An 18,780-nucleotide genomic window follows, 5' to 3' on the forward strand; every position below is an offset into this window, starting at 1 on the left:
ACTAGGTAGAGGCCTAGAGCTTTGGGGGAAAGCTACCCCACCACAGTGTAAATAGGCTTGAGTTTGTCCTTCGGGCAGTCAAATAGAAAGTGGTTATCTGGGACCACAGTTTAAAGTAAATGTCAGGGGGGTGGCCCTGCCCTGCCTCTTCCTGGCAATGACGGGCAAGGACGGGCCCGCCCTTGGCCCGGGCTTCGCCCGGGCGACGCCCGCGCGCGTCCCGCAGAGCGGGAGCGCTTACGTGTATTTAAAGGGCTCCTGCCCTGTTCGAATGCAGCACACAGCTGCTGCCCACCTCCTCCTCCGCCTCGTCGAAGTTCCAGCGCGTCCCGCGGAGCGGGAGCGCTTACGTGTATTTAAAGGGCTCCTGCCCTGTTCGAATGCAGCACACAGCTGCTGCCCACCTCCTCCTCCGCCTCGTCGAAGTTCCAGCGCGTCCCGCGGAGCGGGAGCGCTTACGTGTATTTAAAGGGCTCCTGCCCTGTTCAAATGCAGCACACAGCTGCTGCCCACCTCCTCCTCCGCCTCGTCGAAGTTCCAGCGCGTCCCGCGGAGCGGGAGCGCTTACGTGTATTTAAAGGGCTCCTGCCCTGTTCGAATGCAGCACACAGCTGCTGCCCACCTCCTCCTCCGCCTCGTCGAAGTTCCATGGCATGATTTATACTTACTTGAGACAACTACAGCTGGTGAATTTTAGTGGTTTTGTTAGTTTAACACACTAAATTTTAACTGACATTTGAACCTATCTATAATGTCTCTTCACCTTTCTTTTTAGTGAATTTTGAAGGTTTTTCTTTAATTGAAAATTAGTTATTATTCCAATTCCTACCCACAGGGTCTGATTCAAAATGTTACACTTTTGGTCTAAGTTTAGACCAAAAGTCTGCCTTTATGACTTTTTGGTATTTAGAAAGGTAAGATGCAACAAAATCTCTGAACTCGGGGCAGATCCCGTTTGTGGAGTGATGAAGTTTAGTTTAGCTTTGCTCTGGCTCGTGCCACGGTAGTTCAGACTCTTGGCATGAAGTTTGAAAAGAAATTGTTCTTAAACGCCCAGGTGGACAGTGTGGTGGCGATCCGTTTTGGACTTCTCAGATCATTGATAAAGTTTCTGTTCCTCCTCTCCCCAGTGCCAGATAGTGCACGCCCCCATAATCTCACAGATAGATTACGCCAATGCTCTGTACTGGGGCCTCCCATTGTACCCACTTAAGAGACTCCAGTTGGTACTTCGGATGCATTGCTGACGGTGATACCTAAAACTAAGAGGAAGAAATGGGGTGGTACCTCCTTCACTACGCTGGCTGCTTCTGGTTGGAATGCCCTTCCTCTCTCAGTGCAGGCTACTAAGGATGAAAGTTCCTTTAAGCGGAGTCTAAAAGCTTGGTTGTTTAATAGTACCTTCTAATGAGGTCAAAGGGTAAATGGTTGATAGGTTTATTAGCACTGGGACACTCTGTAGAGTAGCTGTGCACCTTATACATTTTATTTCATTTGATTCTAAAGACAAAAAGAAACAGAGCCAATGTTTGGAATTTATATCTGGAACAGATTTTTGACTCACTCAAATAAAACTATGTTATACTATTTGGTTTATTATGATTTAATATGTAGCATATTTCTATTTGCTTTTTGCATATGTTAGGAATATTTAGTTCAATATTAGTTTGGTATTCCAAGATGTAATATTCTGTGAATTCTAACACTATCCCACTGTACATCACCCCATGCTAATAAAAAAAAGCTGATAGAAATAAATAGCCAGCTTAAATGACTAAAATTTCTGCCAGAAAAGTCAAATACATTTAGCAATTCCAACATTAATTTCAATGAAGATACTGTAGGACGTAGCCTTTTTTGTAAGGTCATCTCCAAAAAAATTTACTTCGCTGTCCTGTTTTTCGAACCTCTTTTTTATTTATTTTTTTAGTTTTTAGGAGTCTGCATACATTACCATTGCTAACAAGGGCTAAAGTGCTTGTGCTGACTCCTTCACACATAGAAAAATAGGATTAGACCCAATTGACATGTTTAATTTACTTGTTAGCTCCCTGGTAAACTGGTACTACCTGTACCTCAGGGCCCATACGTTAAATGCTACTAATGGGCCTGCCACCTACTCAAGTAGCCCTTTTAAACATGTCTTTGGCCTGCTATTACAGTATGTGTGTGCACCCCTAGAGTAAGCACTAAACAGCCCAGAGGGCAGGGTGCAGTATATTTAAAAGGTTTGACATGTCCTGGTAGTGAAAAACTATTTCACTACTGCAGGGTCTATCTCTGCTATGGGATAGCATTGAGTTAATTGGGTTACATTTAATGAGTGCTAACGTTCATTTGGGTGTGGACAGTAATGCCATGTTTGGTGTTTCAGAAATTGTAATTAAAAGTCCTCTTCATTGGTAAAGTCAGATGTTATGTTACAATTTTGAAAATAACACTTTTAGAAAGGTGGCATTTTCCTGCTCTATTTGCTGCCGCCTGCAGCCTGTTCCTGAATCACATGACTATGTGTAGTTAGCAGCTGGACTTCGTTAATTCCTCCCAGAGAGCCACACAATAGAGGGATTAGGTGGGCTTGAATGGGCTATCCACTAGCAGAATGGCGGGATAGAGCTGGAAATAGCCACACTTGCTTCAAACAATAGCAAGAGGTAGTAGAATTTAAAAGGGCAAAAGAGCACCCTCTTATCATAGAAACCAAAACACATTTCTTCCCAGCCCAACCATCCATTTAATCATCAAACCCATTACCTTCATCAATATATCAATTAATTTACTTCAAATTTATTCACACATTTATTATAGTATTACTTATAAAAACTAAACAAAAACCAAATAATCTCATGATATTGATTTAATCAAAATCATTTTTGCCTGCAACATAACAGAATTAATACAACTCAAAAGTTAGTCCTTGGTTAAATGCAAGGCCTCAGCTATAGAAAGAAACTCCAAATGTAAAAGAGGCAAATTGCATTTTCTCCTTCTTGTGTGGCTAACAGCAACAAGCAAATTAAAAGACGTTGACATAGGTTTGGAGAAATTCCCTTATATTCCTTCCACCTTCTTCAGGACCCAAAGCAATAACACATTTAAATAGAGAAAACAGATTGTCAATCTCTCATTGACATTGTAAGGAGGCCAACAGAAATAAAGAACACTTGGAAAAAGGGATAGAAGTCCCCATCATCACATCCTGGGTCTGTGTGGGTGAACCAAAAGTCTCCAGACTGACCACAATATGCACAACAGCAACTGGCACACGTTCAAAAGTAATGGACATTCATGAAGATACCAGAACCATGATGATATGAAGTAGCAAAAGGTTGCAAGCGAACCTTTGAAGATGAACAGATGATAATCTGACAGAGCAACTAATGCTCTAGTTCTGATCAATGTAAATGTACCTGGCATACAGAAATACACAGCTGTGACAGGTGAGCAGACTCAAAGAGTCTTATTTGAAACTGAATAGGCTGTGCCCTGCCTTTTCACAAATGGCTTGTTACCACTGCATTGTTTATGCAACCAGCTTGGAGCCGGGGAAGGGGAGGCAGAAAACCTCAGGGACTACAAAGGGAATTCTCTAGAAACTTCTTGTAATTCAAAGCTGACACCAAGTATGACTGATGAACCCTTAGACCCAAATCCTCAGTACATTCCTAGAACTGTGGATACTACAAAAGATGGACTGCTGTGCAGCTTTGCTGCTAGAGGACTGTCACTCTGCTGCCCTGCTGCTCTGCTGCCTACTTTCATATTTGCTTAGAAGTAAGGCTGGTCCTGCACCCTTTCTCTCAGGCTGAAGTGACTTCAGGAGTCAGCGGAGTGACATCATGTTTTGAGCTACAGGGGCATAGTATGCTTCGGAGGCTTCCGACAACTGTCCAGCTGACCTGCTGCCGGGCCTGGAATTGGTCGAGCCTGAACCCTGCTGGCCCCTCTGGAGTGATTTTCAGACTCCCAAGAAGTGCCCTTCAGCTCCTTCACTCTTGGGTGTGGCCTCAGGTGAGATCCTCTCCAAAGACAAGGAGAAGTCCTAAAGTTTGGGGCTCTTAGCAAAAACACTAACGAGCCAGTTCACACCAAGATCTTACTGCTCATGCTGTCCAGGAATGTGAAGTTCTGGCAAACCAGAATCTTTGTGCAACAGCAACTGCAAATGACACCCATCAGGGTGAAATCTGCACTTCAGGCTACAGCATTGTCAGCTTGTGGTGACCACTAAAGCAAAGCTTCAGCAATGACTGTCCTCAATGTACTAAAGCGACCACCATCCGCAACACTCAGCCTGCTCCACACACTACATGGTTTCCCAGCTCCCCACTAACACTTTCACCACAAACAGAACTCTTCATGCTGGTCTTTGAAGGTAAGTCTTCTAGAGGGACTAACCCGTCCCTGTATCCAGCATGTGCTTCATCCTAGAAGAGGAAATTGCCTTTTGGCATTGTTCTGGTGCAGCAACTATGCTGGTCACAACATTGACATTCAGCACTATGGCATATAGTGCACCTGCACAGTGCGAGAGCAAAACACCACATCTTTGTAGATATGGTGCTGTTCTGTTTTCTTGCTTTCCCACAATGCAGCACAACAACCTCACTTGATGTGCTGCACTGTGTGATTTATTTATAAATCTGGGCCCAAGAGTCAAACACAACACTGTGCAGCAGGAAGCATGATGTGATATCTTCGGAGAGCAGACAACAATCTGCAGCAAGATGCAAAAAGTGATGTGCATCAGGGGAGTACACTGTGATGTACAGAATGGAAGAAAAGGGTGGCATGCACCTAAAGAGCATAAAGGGATGTGCCTCATTGGGGTATTGAGTGATGCACCTCAAGGGACCACTGAATATGCCTCTCAGGAGCACATAGCCTAATGAGAGCACAGGATGTTGGGTATCTGTTTAGCCCTGGGTATTTTGCATTGTGGCATCATCAAAATGTAAAGTCCATTAGCACTGGGCTATCTATGCTATGATGGTACATATTGACCCACAGAACTAGACATGGCCTACCAAGCATATGTGTAGTACAAGGTGATATACCTTAGAAGGTGCATCACAATGTGCAACAAATCGGCTCAAAGATTACAGACCAATATAGCGCCTTCATCCTAAAAATCAAAGCACAGCTTACTGAGTAGACACATAGGAGAAATACAGTTTTTCAAGTGATAGGCTCTATGAAATGCATTGAAGACATATCCATCTGATATTGTAGCAGAACACAATGATAAATGGAAAATCTAAGTTACATATATATTAAAGTATTCAGAGACCAACGCGTTCTTACTTCTTTTATCATATGGTTGCCAACCATATAACTCCAAAGGATTGTCAAGGAGCATACACCCTCTTCAATTGCAAGTAGTATTTTCTGCCATACACTCAGCGGCGTTTGGGAACGCTTTTTGAGGTCTTCTGTAAGCTTGTTTTCACACTTCTTTATATTTTTGGACCAATTTATGTCGTCATATACTGAAGATATGCACCTATGAAATAAAAGAAGCATTAGTTGTCGTCATCTCATCAAATAAAACTTAAAATAGGATTCAAGGCATGCATAGCATGAGGAGTTAATAGGCAGTAGCTGAATGCAAAACAAAATCAACAATCCATTTAACAAAAAAAGTATTTTTTGTTATGCTAGTAATCGTATTGGGGCGGGGAGTCATCAGTATTAAGGACCAGAAATGTTGTTTCCTACCAATTCTAAACACACATATTTCACATTGTTTATAAGGAAAAGTCTTATATTTTCTCCCTCTGACTGTGGCTTTATAGATTTATGGCAAGGGTTGTTATGCTGGACCTATGCAGGCAAGGTTTTATATGTTGGACCTATTGGAACTGGCTACTTTCAGGGTTACATGAACTAAGGGGTTCTCAGACACTCAGGTACAAAAGAAATAGTCCTTAAGTAGTTGACAATACTTCTAGAGATGCGTATATGCATTGCTTCTATGGATACTTCATCAGACGCTTAACTATAGGAATAATTAATAAGCTTCTTTTCAGTAGAGCTTGTAAAACCTATGGCTCAGATGTAATAAGCCTGAAAAATATAGATTGGCCCTATATTTAGAAGACACATTATTTGTGGTACAGTTTGTCTTCTGTGACCCCTTCACGCAAAACAGGATTTTTCCCTGCACATGATTAGTGAAGTATGGTGAGGCTATGAAACATCTATGAGAGCTACTTTGTGCTTTCTGTAAGACAACCACCTTATAGCTGTACACTAGTTTCAGAGATTGTTACCTTTTCCTACCTATCTGGGAATATGTAGAACAAATGAGGCCACCATATAGAATTAGAGAACTTAAGTTTGGAAACAGGTGAATGTGCACATGCTAGATGTGAAGTAGGTGTCTGTGAATGTGGATCAATAGCTTCACCTGAAAGGCATAAGAAAACATGCATATTTGATATGTGAGTGGGCCTCCTCATCAATCACATCAATCTTCTCCATCACACCAACAAACGTATGGCAGACAACAGAGGAGTGAACCAGAAAACACATTGCAGCAGTAAGGTTTTTCAAAATCTGAGCTCATGACAATGATTTCTAGCTAAGTGTTTTTACTCTGAAATTTAAATTGTGTTTGGATGTTTGGATGTTTAGCTTTTCTACATCAATATCTTTGAGCAGGGTTCTCACAACCTGTCTGGGAATAGAGAAAAAAAACTATCCTGTTCAAACCAGTACCCTGTAATGTCTGGAAGGCCTTATTTAGCAATTTAATTACAGAATCATGACACAAAAAATAGTTGTAACTAAAGAAACGTTCAACATAAAAGGTACTTTTAGTGTTGAGCACTGGGTTGAGTATTTCAAAGTAAGTGCAAAATAGAAGGGTGGTATTATCACTAAAAAGAAAATTGCCTTGGTTAGGGGTTGGCTAGTGGACTACTCTGTTCATCCCCAATTTAGTGCCTCCTGTCATCATCATCAAGACATGTTGAAAATGATGGAGGGCTTCCTATTTCGGCAGCCACTCTTGATGTTGTAGCAGCCTGGAGAGTTCACAATCACATGCTCCCATTTGGGCCGACAGTGACAATCATATTCAGATGTGCCCTGAGGAAGTGAAAAGAGACAGAAGTGGAAGGGTCCTCAGAGGAGTTGGCAGATGAGCGTGTAACCATGGAACGGACATAAAATCGTAAACAGCCAACTGTCCCGGTTCCTGGAAGACAGCAAGGTACTCAACACCTCCCAATTCGGATTCCGCAGAAACCACAGCACCGAGACTGCACTCATTGCTGCCACAGATGACATTAGGACCATGCTCGACGAAGGAGAAACAGCAGCACTCATCCTCCTGGACCTCTCCGCAGCTTTCGACACGGTATGTCATCACACTCTCCACACACGCCTCCACAACGCTGGAATCCGCAACAAGGCACTCGACTGGATCTCTTCATTTCTCTCAAGCAGAACCCAGAGAGTCTGCCTCCCACCGTTCCTGTCAGAAGCCTCCAGAATCATCTGTGGCGTTCCCCAAGGATCTTCATTCAGCCTCACGCTCTTCAACGTTTACATGGCCCCCCTTGCCAACATCGCACGAACCAACCACATCAACATAGTTTCCTACGCAGACGACACTCAGCTCATCCTCTCCCTCACGAAAGACCCTACAACTGCAAAGAACAACCTCCACAACGGACTTCACGCCATTGCCAGCTGGATGGAATCAAGCCACCTCAAGTTAAACACAAGACAGGAATCCTCATCTTTGGCACCAAACCCTCAACTTGGAATGACTTGTGGTGGCCCACCTCCCTAGGAACCGCACCCTCACCCACCACCCACGCACACAACTTAGGCTTCATCTTGGACGCCACACTCAGCATGACTCAGCAGTCAATGCCATCTCCTCTTCCTGCTACAACACTCTCCGTATGCTCCGCAAAAATCTTCAAGTGGATTCCCGTCGAAACCAGGAAAACTGTCACCCATGCCCAGCAGCCGATTGGACTACGGAAACGACCTATATGCAGGAATAACAACCAAACTCCTAACAAGCTGCAAAGAATCCAGAACGCATCCGCCCGCCTCCTTCTGGACATCCCACGCCACATTTCCCCCACCTCAGAGACCTTCACTGGCTACCAGTATCAAAGAGGATGACCTTGAAACTCCTCATCCACGCACACAAGGCCCTCCACGACACAGGCCCAGCCTACCTCAACAACACACTCATCATCCACACCCCCACCCGCAATCTTCGCTCCGCCAGCCTCGCCCTCGCCTCCATCCCCCACATCCACCGAACCACCCCCTTCGCCAGACCCAAGACCTCTTGACATTCAGGAAACGCCTCAAGACATGGCTCTACGACCAGTAGCTCCACCCCAGCGCCTTGAGACACTAATGGGTGATTAGTGCACTCTATAAATCCTTGATTGATTGATTGATTGATAATACTTGGGGGGGAGGGTTGTTGAGTAGTATTCTGAGAGCCATGCTTAAACGCCCTGAACAATTTACAATGGCCATTAATACTCATGTTTTGTTTTATAGTGTGTTTAAATGTCATTTAATATGATGTTACCACAACAAACACGTGTTTTGAGGATACCACAAAGGACCACATTACGATTGGCCAAGCAAACTGACCAAATCTTCTCCTTCCTTGAGGTTACTGATGCTATCTGTATCAGTAAAGCCAGTGCTGGGGATAATCAGACACTTTGTGAGTTGGACCACGAGTGGACCACATTTGATTCCCACAGTTATTTTCTCATTTTGGGACACACATACATTTCATATTTTTACTGCCTTTAGCAGCCAAAATCTCCAAGGGAGAAGTTAAAAAATATTTTTTATGATGGGTTGGCAACTTCTTTTATGGCCCTACTAGAATTAATAGGCCACTGATAGTGAAAGCATAAGAGTGAAAGATACCAGTGATTCAAATGATTAGTTAGCAGTGCTTGGTGAGAGTCATCATGCACTGAGACAGTTTTGCCTGTGTGGTTTGCTGAATTTAACTGGATAAATGAGTGACGTTTAAGGTGGTAAATATAAATATGTAATCATTGCTCAATGGCCTTGAGTACAGTTGTATGACAAAATATTACAGCTAAAAATACTGAAATACAAAAATATAGCCACAAAATTTCAAGGGCGAAATGTCAACTTTACATACTTTGTATATGAAGAAAAAATATCAACTACAAAATAAACAAGATCAAGATAGAATCATAAAATAGGCAAGTATAATGTTTTAATACTAAAAGTAAATGTACTAAAAAATACATGCATTATAGAGAAGATAACATTTAATGCTATAAATTGCAAACAAAAGAAAATACACTTTAAAGCAAATGTAAAAAAATAAATAAATATAAAACATAAATACATAAAATTATAAAAAAAAATAATAACATTAAAATAGTAATAGACAACAAAGAAAACCTGACAGATCACATATTTAAAATGACCCAAAAAAATAATTTTTAAAATATTGCTTCAAGATTTAGAAACACATAATTAAAGAAAAAAAGCAATGAAATAATTTTTAATTATATTTAGAAACAAGATATCCTTAACATTTAAAAAGGAAATTTCATGTAAAGACTTGTAGGGGTAACATTTACTACTCTCAGTCCAAAGTAAGCAACAGTAGGGAACCCAAAAAACAACTAAAAATAAATGCAACTGAAAAAAAAGTTTAACACATTATCAATTCAAAAATAAGATACTTACAAAAAAATCACAAAAACTAATAAAACACAAAAAACAATCAAAAACAGATATCATATACAACTATAATAAATAACAAGTAAAATACTCATAATTCAAAAGTCTTACCATGTACATTCTGTGCCATGACATTTCTGATATTACTGTATCTTTGACATGACATTTCAGTCCCATCGGATTTTACACCCAATATTATGGTGGACCCTCTTCGAGACATTGTATCAAAACCCAAATCTATTTGGTGTGGGTATAACAGCTTGATCCATGGTGGTGTAGAATCGCAGTATTTTTGATCATTAGATCACATAAATAGGCCAGCTTGACATGTTAGATGTGATAGAAGATCATAGAGCACAGTACAAGAAGAGCAGGGCAGACCAGCTTGCAGTGTGCTAAACCATCAAGGAAAAATACGCTGTCAGTATGGATCATTAAAATAGATCATTTGATGATAGGATTTTCATCACTAAGTGAAACTGCACATAGCAAAAACACTAACATTGATCTGATCATTGCTGAGATACAACCTAACGAACCTTTGCAAACTTTACAACCGGGTAAAGGGGCAAAGAAGAAGCTGAATATATTGGAACACCTTCATTCATCAAATATCAATGGTGAAGAAGGATTCTGCGATAGAGTCCAATTTAATAGCATTGAAGCACAGGAGCTTGAGAAAACCCACTATCATTTTGGTATTCTAAAGATCCTGCCACCAGTTGTGAGGAGTTTTTAAAAGCCTGTATCTGAACGATGCTGAAAGGAGAAATCAGCAGAGAATTTGAAATAAAAGGGACCCGTTTTAGTTTCCATCACTTTAACTAAAACCAGAAGTGTCCAAGGCCTTGATATTCTGACAATTATGTTTCCATTATCTCAAGCATAATTTCCAATTTGTGATGACATTTGTTGACCTGAGATGCAAAAACAGCAGGAAAAACTCCTTGAACAACTTTGTGAAAGAAACCTTCAAGTTAAGAATGGTTGTTCTAGCACTGAGGAAGAAAATCATTATTTTAGTGCTGGGGTCTACCGGTGCACCCTAGCTGAAAATCCCCCAAACTGTCCACACAGATATTAAAAGCAGTATAAAATGCAAACAACAATCAAATATCACATGTTAAAAGTTCAAATAACTATTTTTAAAACTTACTAGTTTTCCTGAATGAAATCATGGATTAGTGGAAATATACATGCACTGTCTAATATGTGATGGTCACAATGGATGTAAAAAGTAGGTGAAAGCTACTTTGGTGTGCCTCACATGAAAGCCTTTTACAATGGGACATGGTAGAAGTTTGGATGTTGGTGAAGGGGATCAGTGGTCAAAATGGGTGAGATCTGAGGGGCATGACACAGTCATACCTTTTTGTTTTAAGAAAAACAGTTCTCCTACATTTGTGACAACCATCCTGGGACAGTTAACTCTGACTATTGAAATGTCTCAATAGTAGTGTAAGGCAGGGAGTCTCCTGTGCTGTGAACTCAAGGAAAAGGTGGACATTTAAACTGGCCTTCTTCCCTGGGTAACTGCCTGCCTGAAATGTGCCCAACTGGTCAATCTTGAAATGTAGAAGATACTTAGAAGCCAGTATTGATTTTAACTGATGAAAACACTTGGAGCTTCCTGAGGTATAGACTTATTTTTTAGTGGCACTGCAAGGGAGGTACCAGCTGAGCTGTGAAGTGTGTGCTTTTAAAGGGAAGTTATAAAAAAATGCACTACATACCTTCTGGAAATTACTGAAAACTTGGAAGGACTTTTTTTAATCTCAAACCTTTTTGTAGGTAGCATTCTATTTTATAATGTCTGTAATGCAAGTTTAAAATATTATTTTACATATTCACTGAAAACTTGGAAGGACTTTTTTTAATCTCAAACCTTTTTGTAGGTAGCATTCTATTTTATAATGTCTGTAATGCAAGTTTAAAATAATATTTTACATATTCACAGTGTGTTTTGTCATAGACTGAGACCTCATAGCACTAAACAAACACAAACCACTAAACTCCACTGCACCTACCTGAATTAATGTCTGTGGAACTCTTGTTACACATACAAACCTCAGCAGTACATTAACTAATAGAGGTTTCATAATGTAGGATAGGCAGTTTCCACTGACTAACTTAACTTGCATTCACTTTTTGTATACGAGTCCTGGTTTGGAATATAGCAGGGTAGTGGAGAACATCAGCATGTTGGTTCAGTCCCCACCAAGCTGATGTTCATGTTTCACCATAGAGCTTTAAACTGCTGCTGGTTGGAATGGTGCTTTGGAGGAGAAAGGGTGTAGGAGAATCTTGTGAGTTCTATTGTCATTGACTGCATCATTGGTTGTGGCTGTGTGTGTACCTTATAACAAAAAATACAAACTGAGGGATTCCTTGTGCAACCTCGAACAAAAGACAAAAGGGAAGTCCATTAGATTCCCTTGAAGTCACCAGATATATGTCCAGTACTAACCTGGATACCCTTTTTTGTACAACACACTTGTGGAGTTTGGCATGGGAATTCACAACTGAGTGCACAGACATGCAATGGATGGTAATCTTTGACATTACCAGGAGCCTGAATGTGCAGAGGGGACTCCAACTGCCTGTCACTTCTTTTGAAACTTGAGGAATCCTTGGGATTTTCCACTGGCCTACTGCCTTTGTGGGGCATTAAACGGTAGGAGAAGAGGGCAATGTGTTGGCAGACCCATCACAAGCACCAACATTCTGCCCCACCAGGCCATGTCAGTTTTGAGAGGGAAACACTGCCACACAATCCTGATGTGGACTTTTGGCAGACAACTGTCAATTACATAGGCAGGGAAAACGGCATCTAGTTGACAGTACCCTGTCTCTACCACTGATATGGAACTGGTGGTCACATGGGGAGACTTTGGTGAAGGGAGGCACCAGCAAGATTTAAATTATGCTATTATATTCTAAATAACCATGTACTCTTTGCTGAAAAAAACAACTTCCCCTGATACCAATCCTCACATAGATGATTAGATATCTAATTCATTGCTCTGTACTTTGCCCTTGAACACCATCATAATTTGTAATTTCTAGCAACATTCCATGTGAGCTAGTGTGTGGAATGCAAAAAGAGCTAAATTTCAATTTGAGGAAATCAAAATTAATGAGGAAGACGTTCACAAATCCAATATAGCGTGATCACCAACAATAACAATTGGCACACAATAGTAGTTTGAACACAGTTTAGTTGGGCCTGTTTTTTATGTTCATGCTGCAAAAGAAGTATAGATTAGAGGAAAGGTTCCATTATATAATTTAATGTAACTCACCATGTAGAGCCAGAAACACCGCACAGATACATGATAGAGTCCAGGAGGTCTTCATTGCCAAGTTCAGACAGTGTTCCCATAAGCGCTATCATTGCCCGAACTCCTCCACCAGACCCTAATAGAGCTACACAGGGCACTTTATCCTGGAAAAAATGAACAGGTTGATTACTCCAGAGATTATGTTTTACTGCAATGTGCCAGACATTTATATAAATAAATATATAATTATGCCACAACATTTCTAATGTTAGGCTTGAACATGAGCAGGATCACTGATAGAATATTGAAAAACAAAATATCATGAAGAAAGAATATTGTGTCAAAAATATTGAGGCCCCAAAATCAAAACTAAGTACAAATAGGTAAGTAGCTAAGTATAGATTTACTATTCTTAACTCCATGTCTATGTACCTTGAAGACACATATATCATCAAGGTACATATATGTGGAGTTATATATAGTAAAATTGTGCTTACCCAAAGAAACTTACTTTCATGATATTTTTGTCCTCAATATGTTTGACCTGATATTTTGTCGCAATATATTTTTGTTTCCAATGTTCTGTCTAAATACCCATTAACATTATAATGGGGCAGGAGGATTATTAAAATGTGTGTACCCTACCCGACCTAATCTTCTATCAAGAGAGTAAAGGCTCAATTCTTTCACACTAATGCATTTAATCCATGAAATTAGAGGGGGCAGATGGTTTGCAAATACAGATTAGTTCTTATTTTCTTCTCTTGATTTGCAATTAGAGAATAATTCTTGTTTTCTTCTCTCAAGTACATGCCACAATTCTATTAGAGAGAGCCAAGGATGGAACAGCAATGCAAAGTGAGCTCACCTCTTGTAACACAAATTGACCTATTCAGAAAGAAATTATGGCATCTGTCGAACTTTGATCTGAACTCCATTTTGTCTCTGGCATCCAGGGACTGTAATCAGTGAGAAACTGCATTCAAGTCAGAGACCTCCACAAATTATCCTCCAACCTGTGAAGTTGGTGAAAAAGATTATCTTCCTTTCACGCATTTCACTCTGAAGGCTGGGCATCTTTACTGGAGTCCTGATATCATAGTGCCCCACTAGTTCTATCTATTTCCTCAACACCACTGACTGGGACTTGCTGAATTCAAAAGTAAGATAGAGTGTGTGTGCATGTGGGTGTAAGTGCGAGCACCATAATGTGTTTAGTGCTAAAGCTACTAACTCATCTTATTATTTCCCAAAATTCACTACAATTTCTGGAAGGTATTAAGTCATGTATAGTTCACCTGAGTTCTGTGTTTTCTTTTTCTTTTTTAAATTTTGTTAACCGTTTGTACTTTTTTCTCATCATGGGATCCTGAGGCAAAACTCAATTTATGCTACCAAGTGAATGTTCTTACAAATGCACTTGTTATCCCACATGTTGAAGGAAAGCACCAATCCCCAGTAAAGTTGCAGTTAACCCTTATCTGGCTGAAACTAATATTAGATACCAAGTATACTTTACAAGCTAATATTTTCAAAAAATTGCTTTAAGGTGAGCACTAGGCATCTGATTTAGCTATTTGAAGGTACACATCTATTCTACCGCCTTGGTGGAGGGCAGCCATAGCCTTTAGATATCCCTGCCTCTATGGTGCTAGTCTCTCTGCTGTGAGATAAGCCACTGCTATAGCAACTCTCCTAACAGCTTTGCTGGTTTTCCTAGTTGGATCCAGACTTAACATGTCCACTTGGCAAATAGATTAGAAGAAAAACACTGTCTAAGCAGTAGTGCATTTCCTCCTAGCAAAAACGAAATGGACCTACTGTGGAGGGAGTATTTTCCCTGTGCGTTTGGGCTATTTTACATTTTCAGTTTGATAAGAAGTGAATTTTGCTGAGTGAGTGCACAAGCAGCATTATTTCTTTGTTCAATAATAACAAACTCCTAACAAAGGAATGTGTCTCTCAATAAAAAGTATATGGTCCGAAGCATAGGGAGCTTGTTCCATCTTCCTGAAGCCTTTAACCTTTTCCCTGCCGGTTTCCACCATGGCTGTAATGGCAAAATAGCGCAGGGAAAATGAGCAATGCAATTCTGCCCTCAATATGACGGCGTTACCATCAAGGTCACCCCGGAGTCCTGTATCAAACAGACCACTAGGCCTCGCAAAAGAGAAGGAAAACTAGTAGTTTGGTAGGGACGAGACCACCACCAGTTTAGGGCATCCTCCTGTTCCAAAAAAGTCTAAATAAAGCCATAAGTTCCCTTTTAGCATTAAGTCCTATTTAACGATATGTTGCTGGACAAGATTGCCTCAATATGCACTGTTTCCTAAGACATTCTAGTAAGGGCAAATAAGCAGGAGGACCATTTATACTTCATTTAAAATTATTATCTATCCCATCTCTTTTCATTTTTTTCCTCATCAGCCCGCCTTCCCTTAGTGAATGGTGAGATCTATTTATTGATGCTATCTCAGCCTAATTTATGACTCTGTCTACACAGCAGCCCAGTGATCGCATGTTTTGGGCTGTGGTAGTAACACTTGACTGGCAGAAAGATAAGATCTGATTGGCTACCTCACATCAAATTTGATATTTGTCAGCGATTTTAGAACTCAGTCCCTGTGTTGTAAAAAAAAAGAACATAGAAAGAAACAGGGTAGGGATACCATGGCTCCCTAGGCATTGGGGTGGGGGGATTCTGCACTACTGCTGCAGTACCGGGCAGTGGGGTGGGGGGGGGTTCTGTAGTACTGCCGCAGTACCACAGGAAATGTTAAAAAGAAAAAATGGCACACCCTTTTTAAAACCAAAAAAAAATCCTGCTGTGGGCCAGGGCCTGGGTGGTTGTCAGCTTCCGCCAGCACCCAACAGTGGGTGCAGGCTAGGTATCCAGGGGAGCAGCAGGGGTCTTGGGCCTTTTCCTGTAGCCCCTGACAGGGAGCAGAGTTGTGCAGGTCACCACAGGATAGGTGCAGGCTGGGGACTCAAAGGGACCCTAAAAGAATGGCAACCCATGGGAGTGATGTTATATGTCAGGGTAAAAGCAGTGCATGGCGGGGCACAGGTTATAGCTAGCTCAGTGAGCTACAACTATTGAATTTCAGTGTTTTTTGTAAGTTTTTAACTGACATTTTCGCCTAACTATAATGTCATTTTAACCTTAGTTTTTCAGGGAAGAGCCCGGTTCACCAAAAGGAGAGTATACTAGTGTCCATTGAGGGCACTCACCACCCTGGACCTTGGGGTCATGGAGGAAGAACCAAATCCACAGTGGCTGCAGCCAGCTCCCTGCATCCAGAAGGTGGTGGCATTACTCCTACACTTAGGGAGAAGCTAATAATGCTGCTCCCTGTGGGCAGGAGCAATATTTGGATCTGTTTCACTGCCCACTGAGGGATTTTCGGGGTAGGTTTTAGAGTTTAGGGTGAGGCCGGGGGTGGGGTTTGGGGTAGTTTTCAGGACAGGGAGGGGTAGGTTTTAAGGTTCAGGGAGGAGGGCCAGGGTAGTTTTTTGGACAGGGTGGGGTAGTTTTTAGGATGGGGTGGGGTAGGGTTTAGGGCGGGGCAGGGCTCCGGGCTCGTTTTTAGGACAGGGTAGGGTAGTTTTCAAGATTTAGGGTGTGGGCGGGTTGGTCGGAGTAGTTTTTAGGACACAGCAGGATAGTTTTTAGGAGAGGGTAGGTTTTAGGGTTCAGGGCGGGGGTCGGGGTAGTTTGCAGGACAGGGTGGGGTAGGTTATAGGGTTCAGGGTAGTTTTTAAAAAAGGTTCGGGTAGGTTTTAGGGTTTGGGGTGGGAGGCAGGGTAGTTTTAGGACAGGACAGAATAGATTTTAGGGTTAGGGTCAGTTAGTTTTTAGGACAGGGCAGGTTTTAGGGTTTAGGACACGGGGTTGGGGTAGTTTTTAGAAGATGGTCGGTTTTAGGATGTGGTAGGTTTAAGGGTTTAGGACGGGGTTGAGGTAGTTTTTAGGACTTGGTAGGTTTTAGGTTGGGGCTGGGGAAGTTTTTAGGACAGGATGGGGTCATTTTAAGAACAGGTTAGGTTTTAGGGTTCTGGGTGGGGGGTCGCTGTTGCTTTTAGGACAAGGCGGGTAGGTTTTAGTGTTCACAGTGGGGCAGAGGGTCGGGGTAGATTTTATTACAGGGTAGGATTTAGGGTGGGGCAAGGATTCAGGGTAGTTTTGAGGACAGGGTGAGGTAGGTTTCAGGGTTAAAGGCGTGGGTCAGGGTAGTTTTTAGGACAGGGTGGGGTTGTTTTTAGGACAGGGTAGGCTTTAGGGTTCTGGGTGGGGGGGTCGGGATTGTTTTTAGGTCAAGGCAGGGTAGGTTTTAGGGTTCAGGGTGGGGCGGGGTTTGGGGGAGTTTTTAGGGCAGGGTGGGGTAGGTTTTACAGTTTAGGGCAGGGGTGAGGGCATTTTTAGGACAGGGCAGGGAAGGTTTTAGGACGGGGTCCGAATAGTTTTTAGGACACTGTGGGGTAGTTATTAGGGTTTAAGGCAGGGGTAGAGGTAGTTTTTAAGACAGGGTGGGTAGTTTTTAAGACAGGGTGGATTTTAGGATTGAGGGCAGGGACTCAGGATAGTTTTAACGAGAGGTGGGGTAGTCTTTAGGACAGGATAGGATTTAGGGCGGGGCGGGTGGTGGGTTGGGGTAGTTTTTAGGACAAGGTGGGATAGTTTTTAGGACAGGGTAGGTTTTGGGTTTACTGTGGGGTAGCTTTTAGGACAGGGCAGGGTAGGTTTTAGGGCAAGGGAGCATAGCTATTATGGGGTACGGCAGGGGCTCATGGTAGTTTTTTGGAAGGGTAGGTTTTAGGGTGGGGTGAGGGGGTCGTATCACACATCCATGCATGGGGTTACCACAAATACCTTTACTAAGCATGCTTTTACAACAAAATTCATGGTAAAGACACGGCACGGTAAAGACGCAGTTGTGGTTCCGACCGTATTCTTAAGCCATGTGTGGTTCTGCCATGCGTGGTTCATACAATCCATGCTGAGATGCAACTGGGTGCCACCACTTCAACCAGGAAGTGGTGGCAGCCATCCTGGGACTCAGACTCAGCCGAGTCCCAAGAAAAAACACAAGCAAAACACAAAGGGGCAGGGTAGGAATGCCCTGACCCCATAGGCCTGGTAGTGGGGAATGCCATAGGAACGCCGTTTGGGGACAAAACATGTTTTTTTAATTTTGCTTTTGATCTGCAGCTAACATTAGAAAAACAAGAGGTACATATTTGGGGAGAAGGAGGGTATATGACCCCCTACCTGGGATGATTTTGGCCCTGAGGAGCCATACCCCTGGGCCTGGCCTTCCAAATAAAGTGGGGGGGGATAGCAGCCCCCCTCTTGGGGTTGTATCACCCTAAAAACCCTATCCCCAGGGACCTGGACTGGTATGGCCCTGAAAACCCAATCCCCAGGGATCTGGCCATACTTGAAAAGGGGAGGGGTGGCACACAGTTTCCCTCCTCATACCAATTCTGGCCCTGGGTACCCCATCCACTGGGGCCCGGCAGCAATTTCAAAAGGAAGGGGCCACATGTCCCCCTCCTAGAGTCATTAATGGCCCTGCAGACCCCATGGAAAATGATCCAACCTGCTGGTAGACAACTTTTTATCTGTTTCACATGAAACAAATTTTCCTGCCCACAGGAGGTGTGGTGCTGGCTGGGACTGCAGTGGCCCTGGCGGTCCACACCAGGTCCCTAACCATAGTGTGGATGGTGCTACAGGTGGGGCACCAGGGCACCCACCCTTTGATGGCTGGGCCCTGGG

General features: G+C 42.4%; 1 protein-coding gene across 2 annotated transcripts in view; it reads right to left on the reverse strand.

Annotated features, from left to right (window-relative positions):
• The window catches only part of LOC138299776 (cytosolic phospholipase A2 gamma-like), a 408,365-nt gene that overhangs the window by 306,076 nt on the left and 83,509 nt on the right, over positions 1 to 18,780 (reverse strand). For both annotated transcript variants that reach the window (XM_069238325.1, XM_069238326.1), the window contains 2 exons: positions 13,023 to 13,165; positions 5,305 to 5,503 (listed from right to left, as the gene is read on the reverse strand). In XM_069238325.1, coding sequence (XP_069094426.1) covers positions 5,305 to 5,503; positions 13,023 to 13,165 — 342 coding nt within the window. The remainder of the gene's footprint in view (positions 1 to 5,304; positions 5,504 to 13,022; positions 13,166 to 18,780) is intronic.

The sequence above is a fragment of the Pleurodeles waltl genome, chromosome 6, assembly GCF_031143425.1.
Source record: "Pleurodeles waltl isolate 20211129_DDA chromosome 6, aPleWal1.hap1.20221129, whole genome shotgun sequence".
Classification (NCBI taxonomy): domain Eukaryota; kingdom Metazoa; phylum Chordata; class Amphibia; order Caudata; family Salamandridae; genus Pleurodeles; species Pleurodeles waltl.